General features: G+C 54.5%; 1 protein-coding gene across 4 annotated transcripts in view; it reads left to right on the top strand.

Moving 5' to 3' along the window:
* Positions 1 to 20,726, top strand: part of C22H3orf20 (chromosome 22 C3orf20 homolog) — a 59,230-nt gene extending 38,504 nt beyond the window's left edge. For all 4 annotated transcript variants that reach the window (XM_061397228.1, XM_061397230.1, XM_061397227.1 and 1 more), the window contains 7 exons: positions 3,586 to 3,709; positions 4,977 to 5,229; positions 9,756 to 10,059; positions 12,092 to 12,199; positions 13,187 to 13,329; positions 19,729 to 19,863; positions 20,488 to 20,726. In XM_061397228.1, coding sequence (XP_061253212.1) covers positions 3,586 to 3,709; positions 4,977 to 5,229; positions 9,756 to 10,059; positions 12,092 to 12,199; positions 13,187 to 13,329; positions 19,729 to 19,863; positions 20,488 to 20,584 — 1,164 coding nt within the window. In that variant the 3' untranslated portion in view covers positions 20,585 to 20,726. The remainder of the gene's footprint in view (positions 1 to 3,585; positions 3,710 to 4,976; positions 5,230 to 9,755; positions 10,060 to 12,091; positions 12,200 to 13,186; positions 13,330 to 19,728; positions 19,864 to 20,487) is intronic.
* The last annotated feature ends 213 nt before the right edge of the window (positions 20,727 to 20,939 follow it).

The following is a 20,939-nucleotide window of genomic DNA, read 5'->3' as shown; positions in this document are numbered from 1 at the left end:
TCTGAGCGAGATACGGAGAACTCCTGTATTTCTCCTGGAGGGAAGCACTGCACTGTTTTTTCTTACATTTCGGTAGCGTTTCAACTTTTAAAATTGATTAGCTAATTCAATAAACATAAATTGGCACCTGCCATGTGCTGGATTGCCCGCCAGGGATATTTAAGAAGCCTCACTCCTTCTCGTCTGTGAATACGTTCAGCCTAATGGAAGGGGCAAAAGCATCACCGTGGTTGTGATGCAGCTTCACCAGCTTGGTGTAGGGGAGCGAGGGAAGCTGAGGGGGTGCTGGGTTCATTCAAGGGTCTCATCAAGCAGCCAGGAAACTGAGATGCCTGTGACTTCAGCCTACACTCCCCACACCAAAGACAAAGCAGCCTCAGGGTTTTGAGTCCCTCTGGGCTGAGACAGATGACTGTGCTGAGTCCATCCTGTCAATGTGGTCCCCTGCTCTTACTCTGAATGTCACTGTTGGGTGCCTAAGTACACAGAATGTATGCAGTCCCATGTCTATATTTCTTGAAAACCTTTTGATACTGTATTTTTTAAATGTGCATTGATTTATCGAGGCAGTAGGTAATAGAAAAATTTTGTGCCTGTAAAATTGCAGTAATGCATCTTTTTTCTGGCACCCTCCTGTCTGATAATCTTTCAAGTTTGGAACACGGCTGAGAACCATGATGTAAGCAGTTGAAGACCCTCATGAAACAGCCGAGAGAAGTCACGTTTAAGCCCACGTCCAAACATGCCCTCTGGGCCTCGGAAAGCCCCACAGTCATTCACATCTTACATTTCCTTAACTAAGTGCAGCCTTCGTGAGCTAGAATTAGAGGTCCAGGGCCTTGTGTTCCAACACGGTAGTGTGAGTCACAAATGCCTATTGAGCACTTGAAATGTGACAGCTCGAGGCTGAGATGGGCTGGAAGTGAAAGCACACGCTTTCAAAGACTCAGTGTGAAAAGCGAACATCACAGTTCTTACCGATCATTTATTTTGACTACATGTTGCAATCATCATATTTTTGACGTATTGTGTTAGATAAATATGTTATTAGAATTTATTTCATCTTCTGAGAACTTTTTAATGTGGCTTCAGAAACATTTAAAACCACATGTGCAGCTTGCCTTATATTTCTAGCAGACCTACGGCAGGAATCTAAAGGTGGAATTCCCACTAAAGAAGCTTGCAGAGGCTGACGGTGCAGAAGGAAGCTGAAAGTTGTTTATTAACAAGTACACTGTAACTCTTTCTTTTTTATTTTTTAAATTATAAAAGTATGGTAACACATTTACAGGAGATTTGAAAAATACAGAACAAACTTACATACAGTTCTACTGTATATTACAGTTATTTTTTAAGTAGAGAAATTAAGATTTTAGTTGGAATTTCAATATGAAACTCAAAAATTAATAGAATTAATAGATTGGAAAAAGTAGAAGGATACAGTAGACATGAAGAGCACTATGAACCAATTCAACATACTTAAGATTTAGATATACAATTTTCACACAACAACAGGATATAAATTCTATTTAAGTTCCCACAGACTGTAAAGTAGGAAACACTGGAACATATCCAGCGACATAAAACAAGGTGCAAAAATTTCATGATCTAAAGGTATTGAAATCATATACGAACGTTGTAACTCAAAAAGCATAACTGTCTTGGGGACATTTAGCATAGGGATAAATAGGCAAATACATTAAAACAGCTTCTGAAAACCACTGCATTCTCGATGGTAGCCTCGATGTTGATGTTGACAGAGGAAACTGACTTGCCCCAAAGCATCCTCGTCATAACCCCTTCTCTTTGAGAATGCAGGGTGGTGTACTGGATTTTACAACCTTCTGACCAGAAAAACAACAAATGAGGAACTATTAAGCTTATCGTGGGTAGCAGGATTTCCAAATGTCAAGCCTCGCTTGCAGGTTAAACATCTCAGTATTTTTATATGAAATCTTGAGAGAGAGAGCCTTGTCTAGGAGGGGGCCTCGGGCCATCTCATCTACCATCCCTTCCTGGGTCTCAGATTCCCCATTTGTATAGTAAAGTGTAAAGGCCCACCCAACTTTCCCACACTTCTTTCCTGGGATTTTAAAATTCCCTTCAGCTCCATCATGAGTGTGTGTGTGTGTGTGTGTGTGTGTGTATTTGGGGCTACCTGTCACCCATCAGCAAACCTGAGGGAAGCTGAGCGATGCGGGTAAGGTGGCCTCTTCCCTCACAGTCCCTGTCATTGGAAAACTTGTTAAATGGTTCCCCAGACATGCATCACCCTGGAAGGAACCACCCATCAGAGTGACAGGTAGAGTGGCAGTCCCAGATTTTATGGCCCTGCAGTCAGGCTCCTCACTAAGTATTTCTATCAAGGCAGCACTTTGGAAGCAAGGAAATGCCTCATTTTAAATGCTTTATTCACCCAGTACTGCCTCAAATCCTTTTTGGAAGCAAGACTGGGTATAAATTAAAAATAAATAAAATTAGTCCAGAGACAGAGATTGGGACCAACCATCAGAAGGATGGTTCAGGCTTTGCTGTTAATCGGGGCATTTTTTACAGAAGCCTTGCCTGCAGGACAAAGAGAGACATGTAGCTGACGTCACTGTTCTTCAAAAATCTGTCCACCACCCACCCTATTCTCTACTTGAGGCTTCAGTTCTTCAGGGGAAAAATTACTTCCCACCTCCTCTGTGTGAAGTGGGAGATACAGACATCATGGACCCTGCTTCAGGGGACTGGTGAAGTTTTAGGGATAAAGAAAGTAAAAGGTGATCAGAATCCAGGGCAGAAAAGCCAGGAATGAGCAGGTGTGCAAGCTCAGCATGGAGAGTGATTACTGCTGGCTTAGCAAGTCGGCCAGGACTTCCTGGAAAAAAAGTCAGACACTGATTGCATGAGCTCCAGAAGCTGAGCCTCGATCCACACCAGCAGAAGCAGAGGTTGACCTGCAGGATGGCCTCAACTCGCCTCCCAGGAGCCGTGGAGCCAAGGTGGCCCTTTGCAGTAATCCCAAACTGAGCTAGAGACCTGGCCTGGTGCCCATGGGTACCAGTCAGTCTATGGAACCCTGGCACACGGCGGCCTCTCAGCTGAGAGCTGTCAGCAGGGTGAAAAGGGTTCTGAGGGTCATGCAGGCAGCAGAGGATCCCGAGAGGCATTTGTCCATACAGTTATTCAGAATACAACAAGCATAAACTGAGCACCTCCTGTGTGATTGGCTCCCAGATACAAGGGAGACCAAGAGCCGATGCTTGTCCTCCAGGAGGTTGGAGTCTGGTTGGGGAGACAGGCTTCCACGCAGCTGATCACAAAGGGCTACCTAACCTCTGACTTCAGACCACATAGAGACCACAGTGGGGGTCCAAGGCAAGGAACAGTTCTGCCCAGAGCAACCAGCGTCCCTGGGGGTAGGGGACATTTGAGGCAGGTTGAGTCAGCATGCAGGAATTCACTGGGCCGAGGGGACAAGGTGGGTCCCCTGCAGGGACAGCACATCCTCTGTGCCAGGGCCATGCCTGTGGTCACTGGGCTGGGCAGACGGCTCCCAGTGGGGCTGCTGCTGATGCCCTTCCCTCGGCCTCTCCCTAGATAACCCGCAGAATCAGCATCATGGACGAAAAGATATCTAAGATGAGCCGGGCCCTGGCAGAGATCAAGAGGCGGTTTCAGAAGACAGTGTCCCAGTTCATGAACTCCATCCTGCTGGCGGCAGGTAGGGAGGCAGAAACGGGGGTGCAGTCCTGTCTCAGGCTTCCCAGATCCTCGGCCACCTTCAGGTCACCTCCAAGGACAGCTCTTCACCACCCCAGGGAGATGGCGTGGCAGGATTCCCCACTGGTGATGGAATGACGAGGCTCAGAGTGGGGAAGGAGCTTCCTCAGGGCCGTTCAGCTGATAATGGCGGCCTTTGCCAGCCTCAGCTTCTGAGAGCTCTCTGTGTGTCTTTATGTCTCCACATGATTGCTTTTTTCCTGGGTCTCTCTTGGTCTTTCTGTTGCTCTCTCTCTCCTCATACCCACCTATACAGGGTTCACTTTTTGGCTCCATCTCCCATATCGTCCATCATCCACTTGTACCCCCTATTCTTCTCCTTGTTGAAGGTCTTGGTAGAAGAGAGAAAAGCAGCCAAGTCATCAGGCTGACCCTGTCATGCCCGCAGAGTCTCCAGGGCCGGCATGGGTGGCCTCGAGACCCCTCCCATATCTGGGCTCTCCTCCTCACTGTTCATGGGCCGGGGTATGGAGAAACATTGATTGTCCCATCCCATGCCACCCCCTGGCTGGGCACACAAGGGCAGTGGTGCCCCCCACGGCCTCCCTGGGGAGTTGCTTCTTGTCCCTAAATACTCAGTTCAGCTACGTGCTGCCTCTGGAAAGCCTTCCCATACCTTCTAGCAGACCACACACTCCTCTGGGCTCCCACAGCACTTTGTCCATGCTCTAAGTATAAGTCTTCCCTCCTAGCATTATGAATATTTCTTTGTTTTCCCATCCCTGTCCCCAACTCCTGCTTGGAGTTCCCAGAGGCAGGGAACCCTGTGGGGGATCATCTTTATGCCCAGTGCCCGACATTGAGGAAATGTTTGGTAAGTGAATGAAGAAATGAGAGGTCTCTGGGCAGTGTAGTAGAGAAAGCAAAAGAAAAAGTAAGTACAGCAAAGAACAGAGTTGGAGGCACCAGGAACAGCGGGGATGCGTTGGGCACCCAGCCTCTACACTGAGTGCTGTAAGAACACAAAGCTGAACGAAACAGGCCCACAGGGCAGGAGGGATCAGAGCTGGGTTCTTGACAGAGGGCTGGAATTGAGAGTGATGTGTTCTTCCATTCGGCCAGCTCTGACTGGCCCACCACTCGCACTGGAGTGGGAGCACTGGGCCAGACAACAGTAGTGGGGGCAGTCCTGCATCAGACTCTAGGCAGTGCAGGCTCAGAGAGGGCACGGTGGCCAGGGGAGCAACCCCAGGGTCTTCTGTCCACAGGCCTGTTCACCATCAAATACCCAGTAAAGGAAGAGGCAGAAGTCAATCGGACCAGACTGAAGTCCGGGCTCTTCCCCGAGCGCAGCACCAAGCTGAGTCTGTACTCAGGAGATATGCTCTTATTACGGTCGCAGTCAGCCCGACCCGAGTCCTTGATTGAAGTAGCTTCAAAGGAAGAGCCTGAGTCGGCTCCTGTGAGCCCCACTCGGAAGAAGCCCAGCAAGTTCCACACCAAGGCCATGGCTCCACGCAGGTGGGCTTCATGTGTCAGATGCTAAGATGGGTAGGACACTCACAACGGTGGACAAAAACGGAGAAAAGAGAGAAGAGAGACATGTGAACAGCTAAAATATTTTAGATGGGGATAAAGCCTGGGAAGAAAGTAGAAAGGGTTAGAGCATAGGCTGGCAAACTACGGCCAGGGCTGAAATCTGGCCCCCACTGCCTGCTTTGTTTATGGGCTAGCTAAGAGTCATGTTTATGTTTTTAAATGCTTAGGAGGAAAAACAAGAGTTTTTTGTGACATGTGAAATGATAGGAAATTCCAACCTCAGGACCCATAAGTAAGGTTTTATTGGGACATACCCATGCCCACTCCTTCATCTGTGGTCTGTAACAGCTTTCCTGCGAGGACAAAAATGGTGCGTCACTGTGAATGAGACCACTGGCGCTGCAAAGACCAGGATTTTTACCATCTGGTAAAAGGCCAGCCCACCCTAAGCATGGAGAGTGACTGGGAAGGGGGGTGGTATGTGTTCCCCTAGGTAGACGGTCGGGGAAGCAGTTCTGAAGAGATATGTTAATAGAGGCCTGAAGGATTAGAAACGAAGAAGGATGGGAAGGAACGTGAGGCAGAGGACGAAACAGGCACAGGGACCTCGAGACAAGAACGAGTCTGGTGTGTGTGAGGGAAAGTGAGGAGGCCAGGGCGGGGCATCGTGAGGAAGGTGGGAGAGGGGCGCAGAGTGAGCACAGAAAGGCAGGCAGGAGCCGGGCCAGGCGCACCCATGAGCCTCAGAGGAAGCCGTTGTGCAGCTGTAAGGCAGGAAGTGACACCATCTGATTCATGAGGTTTCAAGAAAACTTAGAAAAATGCATAGGATCAAGGTATCTCTTATATGCTCTAAAAATTTTTATAAAATACAGAAAAATGAAAAAAAAAATCCTAAGTATAGCTCAGTGTGTATCTGTAAGTGAGCATACCCCATCGGCCCCAAGAAGTAGTAGAATTTCCCTTTCATAGCTTTGTGTTTATTTTTTAACTTATTTCAATAGAACCATTCAGTATGTATCCTTTGGGGTCTGGCCTCTTTTGCTCAATGTTATACTGTGAGATTTATCCATGTTGTTCTGTGTGGCAAAATTCTGCCTCTTTTCATTGCTATGTAATAATCTATTGTAGGATTACACTAAAAATTTTGCACATCCTAATGTTGACAAATATTTAGGTTGGTTACCGTTTGGGTAATGACAAACCATGCTGGTGTTTGCATATGTCCTTCTTTCTAGTTGGGATGTTTCTGGATGTGAAATGGCTGTCATAGAGTATGTGTATGTCTGCTAGATCCTGTAGGTCCACAGAGACTGTTCATTTTATTTTATGAGGATCTGTTTTCATTCCAGTCCCAAAGAGGGGCAATGCCAAAGAATGTTCAAACTATCGTACAGTTGCTCTCATTTCACATGCTAACAAGATTATGCTCAAAATCCTTCAAGCTAGGCTTCTGCAGTATGTGAACTGAGAAATCCCAGATGTACAAGCTGGATTTAGAAAAGGCAGAGGAACCAGAGATCAAATTACCAGCATTTGTTGAATCATAAAGAAATCAAGAGAATTCCAGGACAACATCTACTTCTGCTTCATTGACTATTGCTAAAGCCTTTGTGTGGATCACTGCAAACTGCAGAAAATTCTTTAAGAGTTGGGAATACCAGACCACCTTGCCTGTCTCCTGAGAAACCTCTATGTGGGTCAAGAAGCAGCAGTTAGAAACAGACATGGAACAACTGAGTGGTTCCAAATTGGGAAAGGAGTGCACCAAGCTGTATGTTGTCACCTTGCTTATGTAACTTCTATGCGCAGTACATCGTGTGAAATGCTATGCTGGATAAATCACAAGCTTGAATTAAGATTGCTGGGAAAAAAAATATTAATAGCCTCAGTTATGTAGATGATAGCACTCCAATGGCAGAAAGTGAGGGGAACTATAGAGCCTCTTAATGAGGGTGAAAGAGGAGAGTGAAAAAGTTGGCTTAAAACTCAACATTCAAAAAACTAAGATCATGGCATCCGGTCCCATCACTTCATGGCAAATAGATGGGGAAACAGTGGAAACATGACAGATTTTATTTCCTTGGGCTCCAAAATCACTGCAGATGGTGACTGCAGCCATGAAAGTAAAAGACGCTCGCTCCTTGGAAGAAAAGCTACGACCAGCCTAGACAGCATATTAGAAAGCAGCACATTACGTAGCTGACAAAGGTCCATCTAGTCAAAGCTATGGTTTTTCCAGTCGTCATGTACAGATGTGAGTGTTGAGCCATAAAGAAGACTGAGTGCCAAAGAATTGACTTTTTTGAATTGTGGTGCTGGAGAAGACTTTTGAGAGTCTCTTGGACTGCCATGAGATCAAACTAGTCAATCCTAAGGGAAATCAACCCAGAATATTCATTGGAAGGACTGATATTGAAGCTGAAGCTTCAGTGCTTTGGCCACCTGATGCAAAAGGCCAAGTCGTTGGAAAAGACCCTGATGCTGGGAAGGATTGAAGGCCAGAGGAGAAGGGGTGACAGAGGATGAGATGGCTGGATGGCATCACCGACTCGATGGACATGAGTGTGAGCACACTCTGGGAGATAGTGAAGGACTTGGGAACCTGGTGTGCTGGTAGAACCTGCAACCTGGTAGTCCACGGGGTCCCAAAGAGTCAGACACAGCTTAGCCACTGAACAGCAACAACTGAATCTTCACTATTATCCTGCTGAGTAGAACTCTCCAAACTCATGGATTCATGTTATCTTTGTTCTGTTGGGATGGAGAAATAAAACAACCAAAATAGGCAAAATGTATATCATTTTGGATGTGAGCAGTGCTAAGGAAAATAGGCGAGGACAGGGGACGTTTGTTGGTGGTGGAAGAATGCAGTTCCTAACAGGACGGTCAGAGAAAGTGTCACTGAGAAGGTGACATTTGCACAGAGGCATGAAGAAGGCGAGAAAGTGGGTGTCTGGGGGTAGAGCCAAGCAGGCAGCAGGAACGGCAGGAGCAAAGGCCCTGAGGTTGGAGAGTGAGACGAGGCCACAGCGCCTGGTGCAGCGAGCAAGGGGGCGAGAGAGGAGCCGGATCCAGCACAGGCTTGGAGGGCCTCGCAGGGACTTTGGCTCTTATCCTGTGCAGATGGGAGCTGGAAGAGAGTAGTGACATGGTGTGACTTGACTCTTAAAAATGTTTTTAAAGTGTAATAGATTAATGGGCTTCCCTGGTGGCTCAGTGGTTAAGAATCCACCTGCCAATGCAGGAGATGAGGGTTCAATCTCTGGGTCAAGAAGATCCCCTGGAGGAAGAAATGGCAACCCACTCCAGTGTTCTTTCCTGGGAAATCCGCACAGAGGAATCTGGCGGGCTATAGTCCATGCAGTCACAAAGAGTCAGATACAACCTAGTGAGTAAACACAACAGCAGCATAGTTGATTAGTAACATTTCAGGCACACAACAAAGTACACACACACCTTTTCAGGTTATTTTCCTTAAATGATATTACAGAATTACAGGTTAGTACAAGATAGGAGTGGAGTTCCCTGTGCTGTAGGTCCTTGTTGCTTATCTTCTGTACGTACATGCGTGTGCAGTCGCTCTTTGTAACCCCATGAACTGTAACCCACCAGGCTCCACTGTGCATGGAGTTGTCCAGGCAAGAATACTGGAGTGGGTTGCCATTTCCTCCTCCAGGGGATCCTCCCAGCCCAGGGATTGAACCCATGAATCTGCATTGACAGGCAGATTCTTTACTACTGGGCCACCTGGGGAGCCCCATTTTATGTACAGTAGTGTGTACATGTTCATCCCAAGCTCCTAATGTATCCCTCGACACTCTTTTCCCCTTTGATAATCATAAGTTGTCCATGTCTGGGTGTGACTTGGTTAAGAAGTGAAGTGAAAGTCACTCAGTCATGAACAACTCTTTGCGACCCCATGTAATAGAGTCCATGGAATTGTCCAGGCCAGAATACTGGAGTGGGTAGCCTTTCCCTTTTCCAGGGGATCTTCCCAACCCAGGGATGGAACCCAGGTCTCCCACACTGCAGGTGGATTCTTTACCAGCTGAGCCACCTGGTTATAACAGGATAATTGAGAGACCCATTAGGAGGCACTTGCAGGCAGCCAGGCAAGAGCAGTTGAGGGTTTCGGTGTGTTCCTAGAAGTGTGGGCAGGGAAAGTGGTTGGATCCTCGATTTGTTTTGAAAGTAGAGTGGACAAGCTTGCTGATAGACTGGATGGGACATGAGATGTGTGAGAAAGAAGGGTGTTCAGGATGATTCTGTTGGATGGATGGATTCCCTTGTGAATACCGCTTTGCACCAGAGGAAACTGAGGCACAGAGAGGTTAGGGGGCCCCTTGAAGGCAGAGCGGCACACTGGTGGCGGAGGCCAGGCTAGAACTGCCTGGATCTCGACTCCAGCTCCGCGGCCACCTGGACTTGTCCACCTGGGTCTGGGACTGGGCTGCTGGAGCCTGCGCCCCGCCCACTGAGTGCCACCTGCTTGTTCTTCCTGGCAGAGGGAAGGCCAGAGAGGTTCGAAGCCCCACCAGGTGGGCGGCCTCACTCTCCGACTGCCCCCTGGTGCTGCGGAAGCTCATTAGCAAAGAGGACATCCGGGCCGGCTGCAGGTGCTTGGTGCGGGCGCCCCTGGTGTCCGACGTGGAGCTGGAGCGCTTCCTGTCAGCGCCCCGAGACCCCAGTCAGGTGCTGGTGTTCGGGGTCGTGTCGGGCCAGAACCCCACCAGGTCGGGGCAACTCCAGTGGCTGCTGGACATGCTCTACAGCCACCGGCAACAGGGCCGCGCCTCTCCCTGCATCCAGGTGAGTCCTGTGCAGGCCCAGGAGGCGGGTGGAGGGGAGACCCCCGGGGCTGGGATGGGCTGGGCCTCTGACTGAGCGCCTGGGGGCCCTGTTCCATCGCCTTTCCCCTGGGCCTTCGCACACGCTCTTCCTACTCTCTCCCACTCATGCTGCTGTCCCCGAGGAACGTCACCACTCAAGGTGGGGGCCTGTTCTGACCTTGAGCCCCATCAGGGTGCTGCTGTTTTCTTCCAGACCACAAGCTGCACATGGTGGTCATGCACTAGACTGAGTATTTAGAGGAGCTGCACTCACCATGGAACCCTCAGGGCTCTGGAGTGTTCATGGCCAAGCACCCCAGTGTGGGTCCTGTGCCCAGGGGGGCACTCATGGCAGCCCCGGCGAGGGCCGTGAGAAGACAGGGCCAGTAGGATCCCAGAACAGGGCTGCCCGCCTCAGGGTCAGCTCACGGCTCCCAGGAAGAGAGGCTTTTGCTTGTGGGTGAGTGTTCCCAGCGGAGGCAGCGGCCTGTGTGAAAGTGGGTGGGGAGTGGCTGCTCCAGGTTCCAGCTCACTGTGCTTGAAGTCCTAGGGGTTGGTCAGTCAGGGGTGCGTGGAATCCACCCCGTCTCCTTGCTGCAGAGTTGTTCCCAAGTCTTAGCCGTTCCCAGCAGGGTTGGCACGCTCCACGCAGTGACCCCGTCCTCAGACCATGGGGCGCGGAGGGCCCAGGTGTGAGCACGTGTGAGCACGAGAGCCCCGTGTCCTGCTGACTGCCTGCAGAGCCTCGGTGCCCTGGGCCTTCTCAGACCCATTGCTTGGCCCTCTCTTCCTCCAGCTGCAACCCTGAGTGCTAAGTTTCCACCTATGCCCTGGGGATGCCCCCTCTAGCCCTCTTCCCCCGGGTGCCACCTCCCTGACCCCTGAGTGTACCCCCTCGGGTCTGCACGCCAGCCAGGGCCCGGGGCTTGGCAGTGGAACCTTTCTGATCAGAGGCCAGAAGACTTCCTATGGGGCTCATACATCAAAGCCACATATATTTTCTGGAGCCAATTCCAGTTTCGTTAGATTGCATGAGCATTATTACTGAGTACCTGCTCTGCATCTGCCTGTGTATGGATATCATCCCTGGCCATGTGGGAGGTTAGCGTTGACTTTAGTTTATCTCAGGGCTATTCATTGTTCACGAATAATCGTCTGGAAGTACGGAAAGGCGTGGTGGCCCAGTGTGGGCAGTGTGAATGGCACAGGTCTGGCCTGAGGTGATTGAAGCAGTGCAGGAGCGAGCGGCGGGATTTGAGGACAGAGGACAGGCCCGGGGGTGGTGGTGGATCTCACAGTGACTCTGGTTCCACCGTTCTGGGGTCTTCGGTTAAGGCAGAAATGTTCCCTGACGTTCCTCTGCTCTGATAGCTAGAACCCTGGGTGCAGTTTCACATTTTAAACTGAAAGGGCAGACAGGATAGCTAGGGGCACCTGGAACAAAAGACAGATAAAATCAGAAGACATCACATTACACAGCAGTCATATCAGTGGATCTGTAGCATCCAAGGAGGAGCGGAGAGAGACCAGCTTTACTCTGGACTGACCAGGCTGTACCCAGAAGTATAAGTTCAGTTCAGGTTCTGGCTGGGTTGGGTGACCAGGGGTGTTCAGAGGGGCAGCCAGCCGGCGTAGACAGAGCGGGGAGGAGTCCTGGAAAGGGGGACCCCCAGGAACAGGACTCACCTGCAGATCTCTGCAGGGCTTCTCCCAGGTAAAGGGGAGAAACAAATCCTGCAGAACCCAGGAGGCTGGCTCGTGGAGGTCATGTGGTGTGAGCAGTCGTCTTTGCGATTATCTTCACCAGTAGAGGGCCCTGAATGGACCTGAGACATCCTCTGGGGATGGTCAAGGGACGGTCACAGCAGGGGCTGAAGGGCCCTTGGGCAGGAGTTAGAGGGGCTGTGGTGCGGGGCTCGGGGCTCGGAGGAGCCTGACCTGGCAGAGAACGTGGGAATCCCAGCGCGTCTCCTTGGCGTGGGGGTGACAGGCACTGCTTTCTCTCTCGGCAGTGCCGGCACGACCCCTACCGCCTGCTGTGCTACGACCTGGACAGCCCGCTGCAGAGGGACCCGCCCCTGCTGGTGAAGAAGTACGCTGTGATGCAGGGCATGATTCTGGTGAGCCAGGGCCCAGGGCCACCCGCTGCCGCCACCCTGGCCTCTGCAGCTGCTACCCTCACAGAATTGCAGGCATAGGGGCCAGGCCAAGGCCCAGAGAGCAGCACAGACCGAGAGGCCCCCAGCACATTGAGCTGGGGCTGCAGCCTGGACCCTCGTCCCCCGAACCCAGCCTCCCACCCCAGGCTGGCCCCACGCGTCCCCATCCCAGGAGGCTGAAGGGGCAGAGGATGCTTCACCCAAAGATTTTGGAAAATGCAGTTTAGAAAAAGAATCACTCTATCATCTCCTCCAGATGGCCTCATTGTTCGCACTGGGTACCTGCCGGCACTGGCGCTGTGGGGAGCCCTGGGCCACACCTGGCTCTCATTTTGGTATCTGGCCTGCCCAAGAATGTTCTGACTTTGAGATCCTGCTTTTTAATTATGATTTTTACCTGCAGCGTAAGACTGTCTCTGTTTCTCTACTTGTGTTCCTTCTGTGGAATGTTGGTTGTTTCCTTGTTGGTTTGGGCCGCAACAAACAGCTACCCTTGCACAGAAACCTCAGACAGGCCTCTCTTGTTGAGACTGACAGACAGAGGGTAGGGGTTCAGAGAGCAGCAGGAGAAACTACGTTTCCTGCCCTCGGGGGCCCCCGTATGCCAGGACCAGACGATCAGCGATACGGGATAAGTGGCTTGGAGGCAGAGCGGGTCAGGGGCCTCTGAGAAGAAAGACACTTTCTCGCCCCAGGGCTCTGGGAAGGGGCATTTTAGCCGGTCCGGCCTGCAGGGAGCAAAGGCTGGGACGGTGAGGCCGCCCTCTGACCCAGAGGTCTGGCTAGGGAACAGGCTCGGCCATACTCACTGGGGCACCTGGGCGAGAGCACACCCTTCCCTGGAGCACCAAAGGGAGGCTCGGATCCGGGAACAGGCTCTGAGAGCAGCGGCCCGTCCTGAGACTTGGTGCTGAGGGCAGCCTGCGCTGTGTCCTTGTGTGTCAACAGATGTTCGCTGGGGGAAAGCTACTTTTTGGGGGCTGTGTTTTGAATGGCTATGGCTTCAGCAGGCAGAATCTGCTGAAACAGATCTTCCAGGCTCGACAGGACTGCAAGATGGGCTACTTCCTGCCTGAGAACTACAAATTCAGGTAAAACATGAAGCGGGTGGGGTGAGGGTTAGGCGCAGGGCAGGGTGGCTGGAAGGGAGGGGCTGGTGCTGTGGGAGGTGCCTGGGCTCCCCTTGGTGCGGGAGAAACAAACAAAGGTAGGTGTCTCGGTGGCAAAAGCATATCGCCTGGTCCAGGGACAAGCCTGGGGTTTATGACGCTGCTGACGATGGTATTGGGAGTCTGCACGGATTCTTGAGTACTTGGGCAGCACCTGCCTAAGAAGCATTGCCTGCCCACCATCACGGGCCTGCCTGTGGCTGCGCCCCCACCGCGCTGAGTCCGGCAGCCCGCTCTTCCTACTAGGCCCTCAGTTTTCTAGGAGTCCTGACACCAGTGTCTCGCCAGGGCGCTGAGTTTGGGCTTTGTCAGAATGTCTGCCTGACCCTAAAGAGGTCTGGGGAGAAATCCACTCCTGGAGGGATGTGGAGGTCAGGCCATGACCCCAGAATCCTGGAATGCTTAGTGGGGAAGGCAGGAGCTGGAGGAGCCTGTGGAAGGGCAGACGCTGATGTTGTGGAGAGGAAAGTTGTGGCTGAAACTCAAAGTGGGGAGCTTGGAGGTCCTTGGAGACGAGCTCATCAGCAATTCCGGGGGAAGGGAAGATGGAGGCAGTGGGGCTGCGAGTTCTAAATAAAAATACGCTGAGACAGAAGGAGGAGGGGAGACACGGCCGGAGGGGCCAAACAGAAGATGAGCCAAGGCCACGGGCGGAGGCACTTTCAGAATCGCTCAGAAGAAGGCCGGCCCTCCACTGAGGGGTGTTGGAGCTGCCAAAGACTGTTACACAAGGGATAGCCGTCCTCAAAAGGATGAGCTACAGGGAAAACCCTGCGTATGCCTAAGATAAAAGGGGTGGGGCAGGCAGGAGAAAGACCACCTCTCTGTGCGATCTGGGCCAAGCGCTTAGGCTCTAACAGCCTCCGCTTGTGTGTCTGTCAAGTGGGAAGGTGAGGGGAAGCACGCTGCGCCCCGTCCTGGGCGGTGGCGGCCAGACGCTCCCCAGCATTTCCTGGGAGGCTGCTAGCCACAGTGCCCGGTGCTGCTGTTCATGCCAGAAGGAGCGCCCGGTCCCTACTTTGCTGCGATCAAGGGTTCTGAAGGGAGTCGATGCTGTGGGGAAAGAAGTCATACAGGTGTGCGCTCACGTGTGCGTACTCACCACACCCGCACTCCCACCCGACCCCCCGCAACATGCACACAGTCCAGGTTCTTACAGCTGGAAAGGGGCAGATTCCTGAAAATATTATAAACCAGTAGGACGCCTCCAAATTCTCAAAAGGCCTATAACGTTGACAGTTTTAAAGCACTCGGGGGAAAAGGGAATGGCATCTCTACCAGAAGATGTTGCCATAACAACAGTTCCTACTGTCTGTATCTGTGAAACAGATCACCCCAGCTTAGCTGTGTGAAGCCAGAGAACCGTTGGTTACTGTCTCTGACTGGGCTCAGCCCGGCTGTGTGAAGCCAGAGAACCGTTGGTTACTGTCTCTGACGGGGCTCAGCCCGGCTGTGTGCAGCCAGAGAATCGTTGGTTACTGCCTCTGACTGGGCTCAGCCCGGCTGTGTGAAGCCAGAGAACCGTTGGTTACTGCCTCTGACTGGGCTCAGCCCGGTGGTTCTTGCCTGGGCTCTCTCACGTCTTGCAGTCAGACCTTGGCTGGGGGTGGGTCCTCTCAGAGGCTGACTGTGGCAAACAGCATAAGAGTGGGGGTGCCCAGGGCATGGTCAGTGAGGGGGTGCTACAGGGCTCCCGGGAAGGCCCCGGACTCCTACAGCCCTGGGGGCGGGGCCGCCTGAGGCCGGCCCTTCCGTGAGGCCCAGGCAGTGGGTGGGAAGTGGCTGCAGGTCTCAGTGTGTGTGAAGCCATCGGAGGGCTGGGAGCCCTGCCCCACAAGCCCTGGACCCCCGCTTTCTTGTCTTCACATCCTCTTCTCAGGGCCCAGCACAAAGGAGGCCCTTGGGAAATGTCTGTTGAATGAAGACCGAGGGCTGATCTTGTCCCAGGGCGTCAGAGGCCGGGTCAGAGCAAGAAGAGGCTGGCAAACAGGGTGTCTGCTGATCACCGGCCACCTCTGCATGCCTCCAGTGATGGGAGAGCCCTCTCTCCAGAGGCCACCCCTTTGCAGCCTGAAAGTCAGGCCACTTGATCAATTTCTAATCAGCTGCTGCTTGCCCAGCCTTGCGCTTGGCCCTAGGGATTTAGAGGTGGACAAGACCTGGGTCTGCACTACCGTTGCTCATCCACAGGGCCAGAAACTGACGTGAAAGGGAGTGAAGGGCACTAAGCATTGGAGAAACCACCCAATCGATGGATGAGTGGATGAAGAACGCGTGGTCTGTCCACACAGTGGAGTATTATTCAGCCTTAAAAAGGAGGGAAATTCTGACACCTGCTGCAACATGCATGAACCGGGACGCTTATTTCTTTGTGAAATAAGCCAGACACACCACAAGCACTGCACGACTGCACTTACGTGAGGCCCCTACAGCAGCCAGGGCCGTAGAGACAGAGCAGAGTGGTGATTGCCAGGGCCTGGGGATGGGGAGGTTGGTTTAACGGGGACAGGTTCAACTTTGCAGGATGAAAAAGTTGAAGAGATCTGTTGCCCAACAGTGTGAACATACGTCATGCTGTATACATCATACTATTGAACTGTACACTGAACAGCTGCTAAGGTGATAAATTTTGTGTTACACACTTTTAACAGTTTTAGAAGAGGGGAACGGAGATGCTCTGTGGGTACTTGCTGCAGCAGGGAGGAAAGGGGCTGTTTTCCTCCGCTCATGGGCTCCTGGGGGTGAGGGCTGGTTTGGTCTCAAAGCATCCCCCGCCCCTGCTTTCCTCTCCAGTAGCTCCAGGTCCCGTTCTCCCTCCAGCCACCGGATCATCCCCTCCCTGCCCCACCAACCGGCGCAACAGCCCGCACTCCCAGGGTGAGCCTGCCTTCCCTCAAGGTCTCCGGGTGCTCTGTGCTGTGGCTCCTTCCTCCCACACAGACCCACCCAGGAAGGAGCCTCCCCGAGCCCCTCAGCACACAGCCAGCCAGGCTGAGTGGAGGCAGGGGAGGAGCAGCATGCTCCAGGCATGGCCCCAGCCGTCGTCTCTGACCCCCAGGACAGGGCCACCTATGCAAGGCCCAGTAAAGGCTCCTGACCCGGTACCCAGAGCCACAGCTGGGAGCCAGGGCCAGCCTGGAGACAAGAGACATCAAGCAGATAGCCTCCGTCCCTGGCAGCCTTGTATTCAGCATGCGTCCACGCTGGCCCAGCCCTCTCCTCACCCCCTTGGCTTCTCTCTGACACACTGCGGCTCTGGGGCAGGGTTCAGGCAGTGGCAAAAGGGCTCGGCATGCGAGGGGGCCCCTGATGGGAGGCACAGAGGGCCCCCCGCCGCGGGAGGGCTCAGCAGGCTGGCACGGTCACGAGAGCCTGGGGCCGGGGGACAGCAGCTGGGTCAGAAGGACAGCTGGGAGGACGCAGGGTGGCGTCCTGGGGAGGCGGCGCCTCGTGAGTCTGAGCTGCTGCCACCTGGGTGTTTGGCGGCTGCTCTTCCCGCCGCCCTCATGGGGCTCGGGCAGGCCTCCTTGTGGCCATGGCAGGCTATGCTGCTGGCAGGCCCTGCGATGGGTGCCCGTGGACAGAGGCACACTGGGCTGCAGAGAGGACCAGGGCAAGGTGGTGACACGACCCGGGGCAGGAAGGACCCCACTCCCCCAGGAGAGAGCAGTGAGATCTTCCTGGAAGTACCTAGAGACTCCAGGTGCTCACCCCTGCCCCTGGGGTAGGGGTGATGGAGGCTGGGCCACCAGATTCCCAGACTGTGGGTGCAGCTGGCAGCCAGGGGTGGGGGTGGTCTGAGCAGTAGGGTAGCCCAGGCAGCTTTGAGGGGCAAGGCCACAGGGGGTGGAGCCTTTGATAGGCCCCAGGCACTAAGGCCTCCCCAAGGTGGGCTCCGTGGCTGGGGGCTGTGGAGGGCTCTGGTGGGGCGCCTCCCCATTAGGGTTACCCCCACTCTTGTTGTGAATCCTCTGCTGGTCACCCCTCACCCAGGGTCCTTCCTGCTCTGCCTGACTCTGCCTCTCCACTTGGTGGTGCTTTGAGTTCCTAAGATGACGAGCCACAACCCATCCGGGGCACAGGGGCAGGTTGGGTGGGGGCGAGGGGACCCCGCCATGTGTCCAGCACAGGAAGTCTCAGGAGACGCACCCACTGGGCTCTGCTTTCCTGCCATCTCTGTCTGTGGTGGTTTAGTTGCTAAGCATGTCTGACTCTTTGCAACCCCATAGACTGTAGCCCGCCAGGCTCCTCTGTCCATGGGATTCTCCAGGCAAGAATACTGGAGTGGGTTGCCATTTGCTTCTTCAGGGGGTCTTCCTGACCCAGGGATTGAACCTGGGTCTCCTGCATCACAGGCAGATTCTTTACTGCCTGAGCCACCAGGGAAGCCCTGCTGCCACCTGGATTCAGAGGGCGTGGGCCCAGGGAGGCAGGTTGGCCCACACTCAGGGCCACAGACACAGATCCACCCGCCGCTGTTGTGGTTGCTGCCACCTGGGCCTGCCCACAGGGCCTGGCAAGGGCGGTGGGGAGAGGACAGTGAAGCTGTGGCTCCGGCCTAGCAGCTGGGCGATGTGTCCAGGAGGTGAGCCCCCTACAGAGGCCTGGCAGGCGAGGAGCCCCTCCTGCAGCCCCTCCATTGGCGTAGGGAACAGAGAAGGCAGGCAAATGCCAGGAGAGGCGGGGCCGGGCGGCACCCCGCACACAGCATCAGACAGCCACCTGCCCGCTACCAGTAGGGAGAAGACCCCGTTCTCCCAGGACCGTCTCGGAGCAGGGAGTCAAGAGAACGAGAAGCTCTAAGAGGTGATGTGCTCTGCGATGACATCACGCTTTGTAAACTGTCGTGTGCCCAGTAAGCCCAGGAGCACTGTGCAGACTGAGGTGAAATCTGAAAGATCGAGTCCTTTGTCAGGTGTCGCCTGCCCCACCAGCCACAGGGGCCATGAACACTGACGTGGCCCGTGGACTCCAGAGTGTCCTGTAACTCCATGTGCCCTCGACCCAAACACAAAGACAGCCTTGAGCTGGGAGCTAGGAACGTGCTTCACAAACTGTAAGGTACCCGGCACCCTGTGAAGCTCTCCGTCGACCACAAGACACTCGTAAATGCCAGAACCCCTTCTCAGCTGACCAGCTCTCTGAACAGTGCGTTTCAAACAGAGCACAGTGCCGTAAGCGCCCATGGAATACTCGCCAGGCTCTGTAAACTGTAGTGTTCCGTATAAACTGAAGCAGAGGCTTTGTAAACTGTGAAGTGCCACCATCCATGAGGGGAAGCGCTTCCCGGCTGTGCCACTTGACGCATGGCTACATCGGAAGAGGCGGAGGAGCCCCAGTGGAAGGAGCGGCAGCTGGCGTGGGCCGGGCCCAGTGTCGCGAGCCTCTCCTCCTCAGCTGCACCCCCAGGCTCAGTCCAAGGAAGGCACCGTGAAGGGTGGGGCCCAGTGCCAGGGAGGAGCCCTGAGGCTGCCAGGAGGGAGGGCCTTCCATTCACGCCATCCGCCCTGGGCCCAGGGGAGCCCACCAGGGAGCCGCCTCTGGAGGCCGGGCTCTGCGAGGAGAGGGTGCATCGTCCGTGATGGCTGCAGAGCCTTGAGGTGCCCTGAGGGGTGAGCATTGCCTGAGCAGGTGCCGTCCGGAATCTCAGGAGGCTGGAGGCCAGAGGCCAGAGGCCAGACGGAGGCGTGGGCGCCGCGCTCCCTCCTCAGGGGCCAGGGACGGGTCTGTTCATGCCCCCCTCCCGCTCCTGGGGGCTCCCAGGCCAGGCAGCATGGCTATCTTCATGAGGCGTCCCCCAGGCATGTCTGTGTCCACACTCCCCCCTTTGTGAGGACCCCAGGTAGATGAGAGGTCACGCTGCTCTGGTGTGACTCCATCTCTACTCCTCATTTCCAAATGAAGTCACGTTCTAGGGGTCCCAGCAGTTAGGACTCCAGCCTGAGGATCAGGGGGGACACAGTCAACCCTTAACCCGGTACATGGGGACCAACTTGCTGGGCCTCTGTGCCTCTCTCTGCTTGCCCTGCAGAGCCCCCTTGGCCGACTTTTCCAGTGGTCAGTGTTGGGTGTACCGATGTGGCAGACATAGGGTTAAGGACAGGTCCAGCTGTAAACAGAAGCCAGGGAAACATATCCAGGGAGTCTCGGGTCCCAGGGGGGGTCCTCCTTCCATCCACCTCGGGAGAAGCTCCAGTGCCCTTTTCTCTTGGAACCGGAACCTTGACGGGTTGGCGCCGAGCCAGGGCAGCTGGCCCGGGCCCCCTCTACACCGGCTGTGCCTCCACTGAGCGCTACCTCCCCTCCCTGCCTCCCCTGCAGCATTTTAGCCTCCGTCCCGGGCCTGGAAGACCCCACCTCATCCAAGAAAGCGGTCTCGGGGGACGTCCAAGGAAGCCTCTCCTCGTTGGCCTTGGGGGACAAGTTGGAGGAGCCCTCCACCGAAGCCGAGAGGAAGTAGGTGGCCACCCCGGCCGGGGGGCTTAGGGACCCACCTGTGGTCGGCAGAATGGGTGTGGCTCACGGAAGGGCTCCCGGCTCCACCACAGGCTGCAGAGGCCACGTGGAGCCAAGGGCCTCGGGCAGGTCACTGCCCCCTCGGGCGTGGGTCCTCCAGGAGTCCCCGACACCTGGCCCTTTTTATCAGCACAATGTCCAGCTGGCCCTGGAGGCAGCTCCCTGGTGCTTCCGGCAGTGGTCTGGGTGGTGGAGATGGAGGCCTTTGGTAGACTTTTCGGCGAAGCCCCACGGCCCAGGCCCGTTGCTCTGAGACTGCCTGCTGCCTCCTGGCAAGAAACGTCCTAGGCCTTCAAGATCCAACGCGCTGGCCATGGTAACGGTGAAGCAAATCATGGTCTGCATGAAAACCACTTATTTCTCATGAAGACAGAAAAGCCAAACTGAGCATCCAGGAAGGTCACAAGTGTCACCAGGACCCCCGATCGGAGCAACACCCAGGGGTCCAGCTGCGAGGCGGCGGGGCCCGCCCTCCCCGGTTCAGGCCAGAGAGGCCTGGGTGCTGGCAGACCAGCCCTCTCCACCCGTCGCCCAGTGCCTGCTTCTCTCTGCTTTGGTTTCTAGAATCATCCAGGCTGATTTGGATCTGCGTGCTCTCAACAAAGCCTGGAAGAGCAATAAGAAGACAGCCACCTGGAAGAAGCAGGCCTCCAAGAAATAATGCCACCCCCGTGGCCACCTGGAGCGTGGCCCAGATGCAGCCCCTCCCATGCCCCTCCCGGGCTCCCCCACCCCCCGCCCTGCCTCTCCAGCTTCCCACCCCTTCTTTGAACTCAGCTTAATAAACGAGCATGCCGCCAGCATCCGGGTGCAGCCATGGGATGCGCTGGCTCCTACGAAGCCGGAGGCCCTGACAGCCCTTTCCAGTGCAAGGCCTTAGCGGTACGGTGCCTCCCACCCAGAGCCTCCTCTGTGGCCAGTGCAGTCAGCCCAGGAGCCTCCCAGGGAAGCGAAGGTCTCCAAGGGGCTGAGCCGATGACACGTGAACCCTGGGGAGGTCTCAGGTGGGACTAAGC

Source organism: Bos javanicus, chromosome 22, assembly GCF_032452875.1.
Source record: "Bos javanicus breed banteng chromosome 22, ARS-OSU_banteng_1.0, whole genome shotgun sequence".
NCBI classification, from domain to species: domain Eukaryota; kingdom Metazoa; phylum Chordata; class Mammalia; order Artiodactyla; family Bovidae; genus Bos; species Bos javanicus.
Note: the sequence above shows the minus strand (reverse complement) of the source record. Positions and strands in the feature narration are given on the sequence as shown.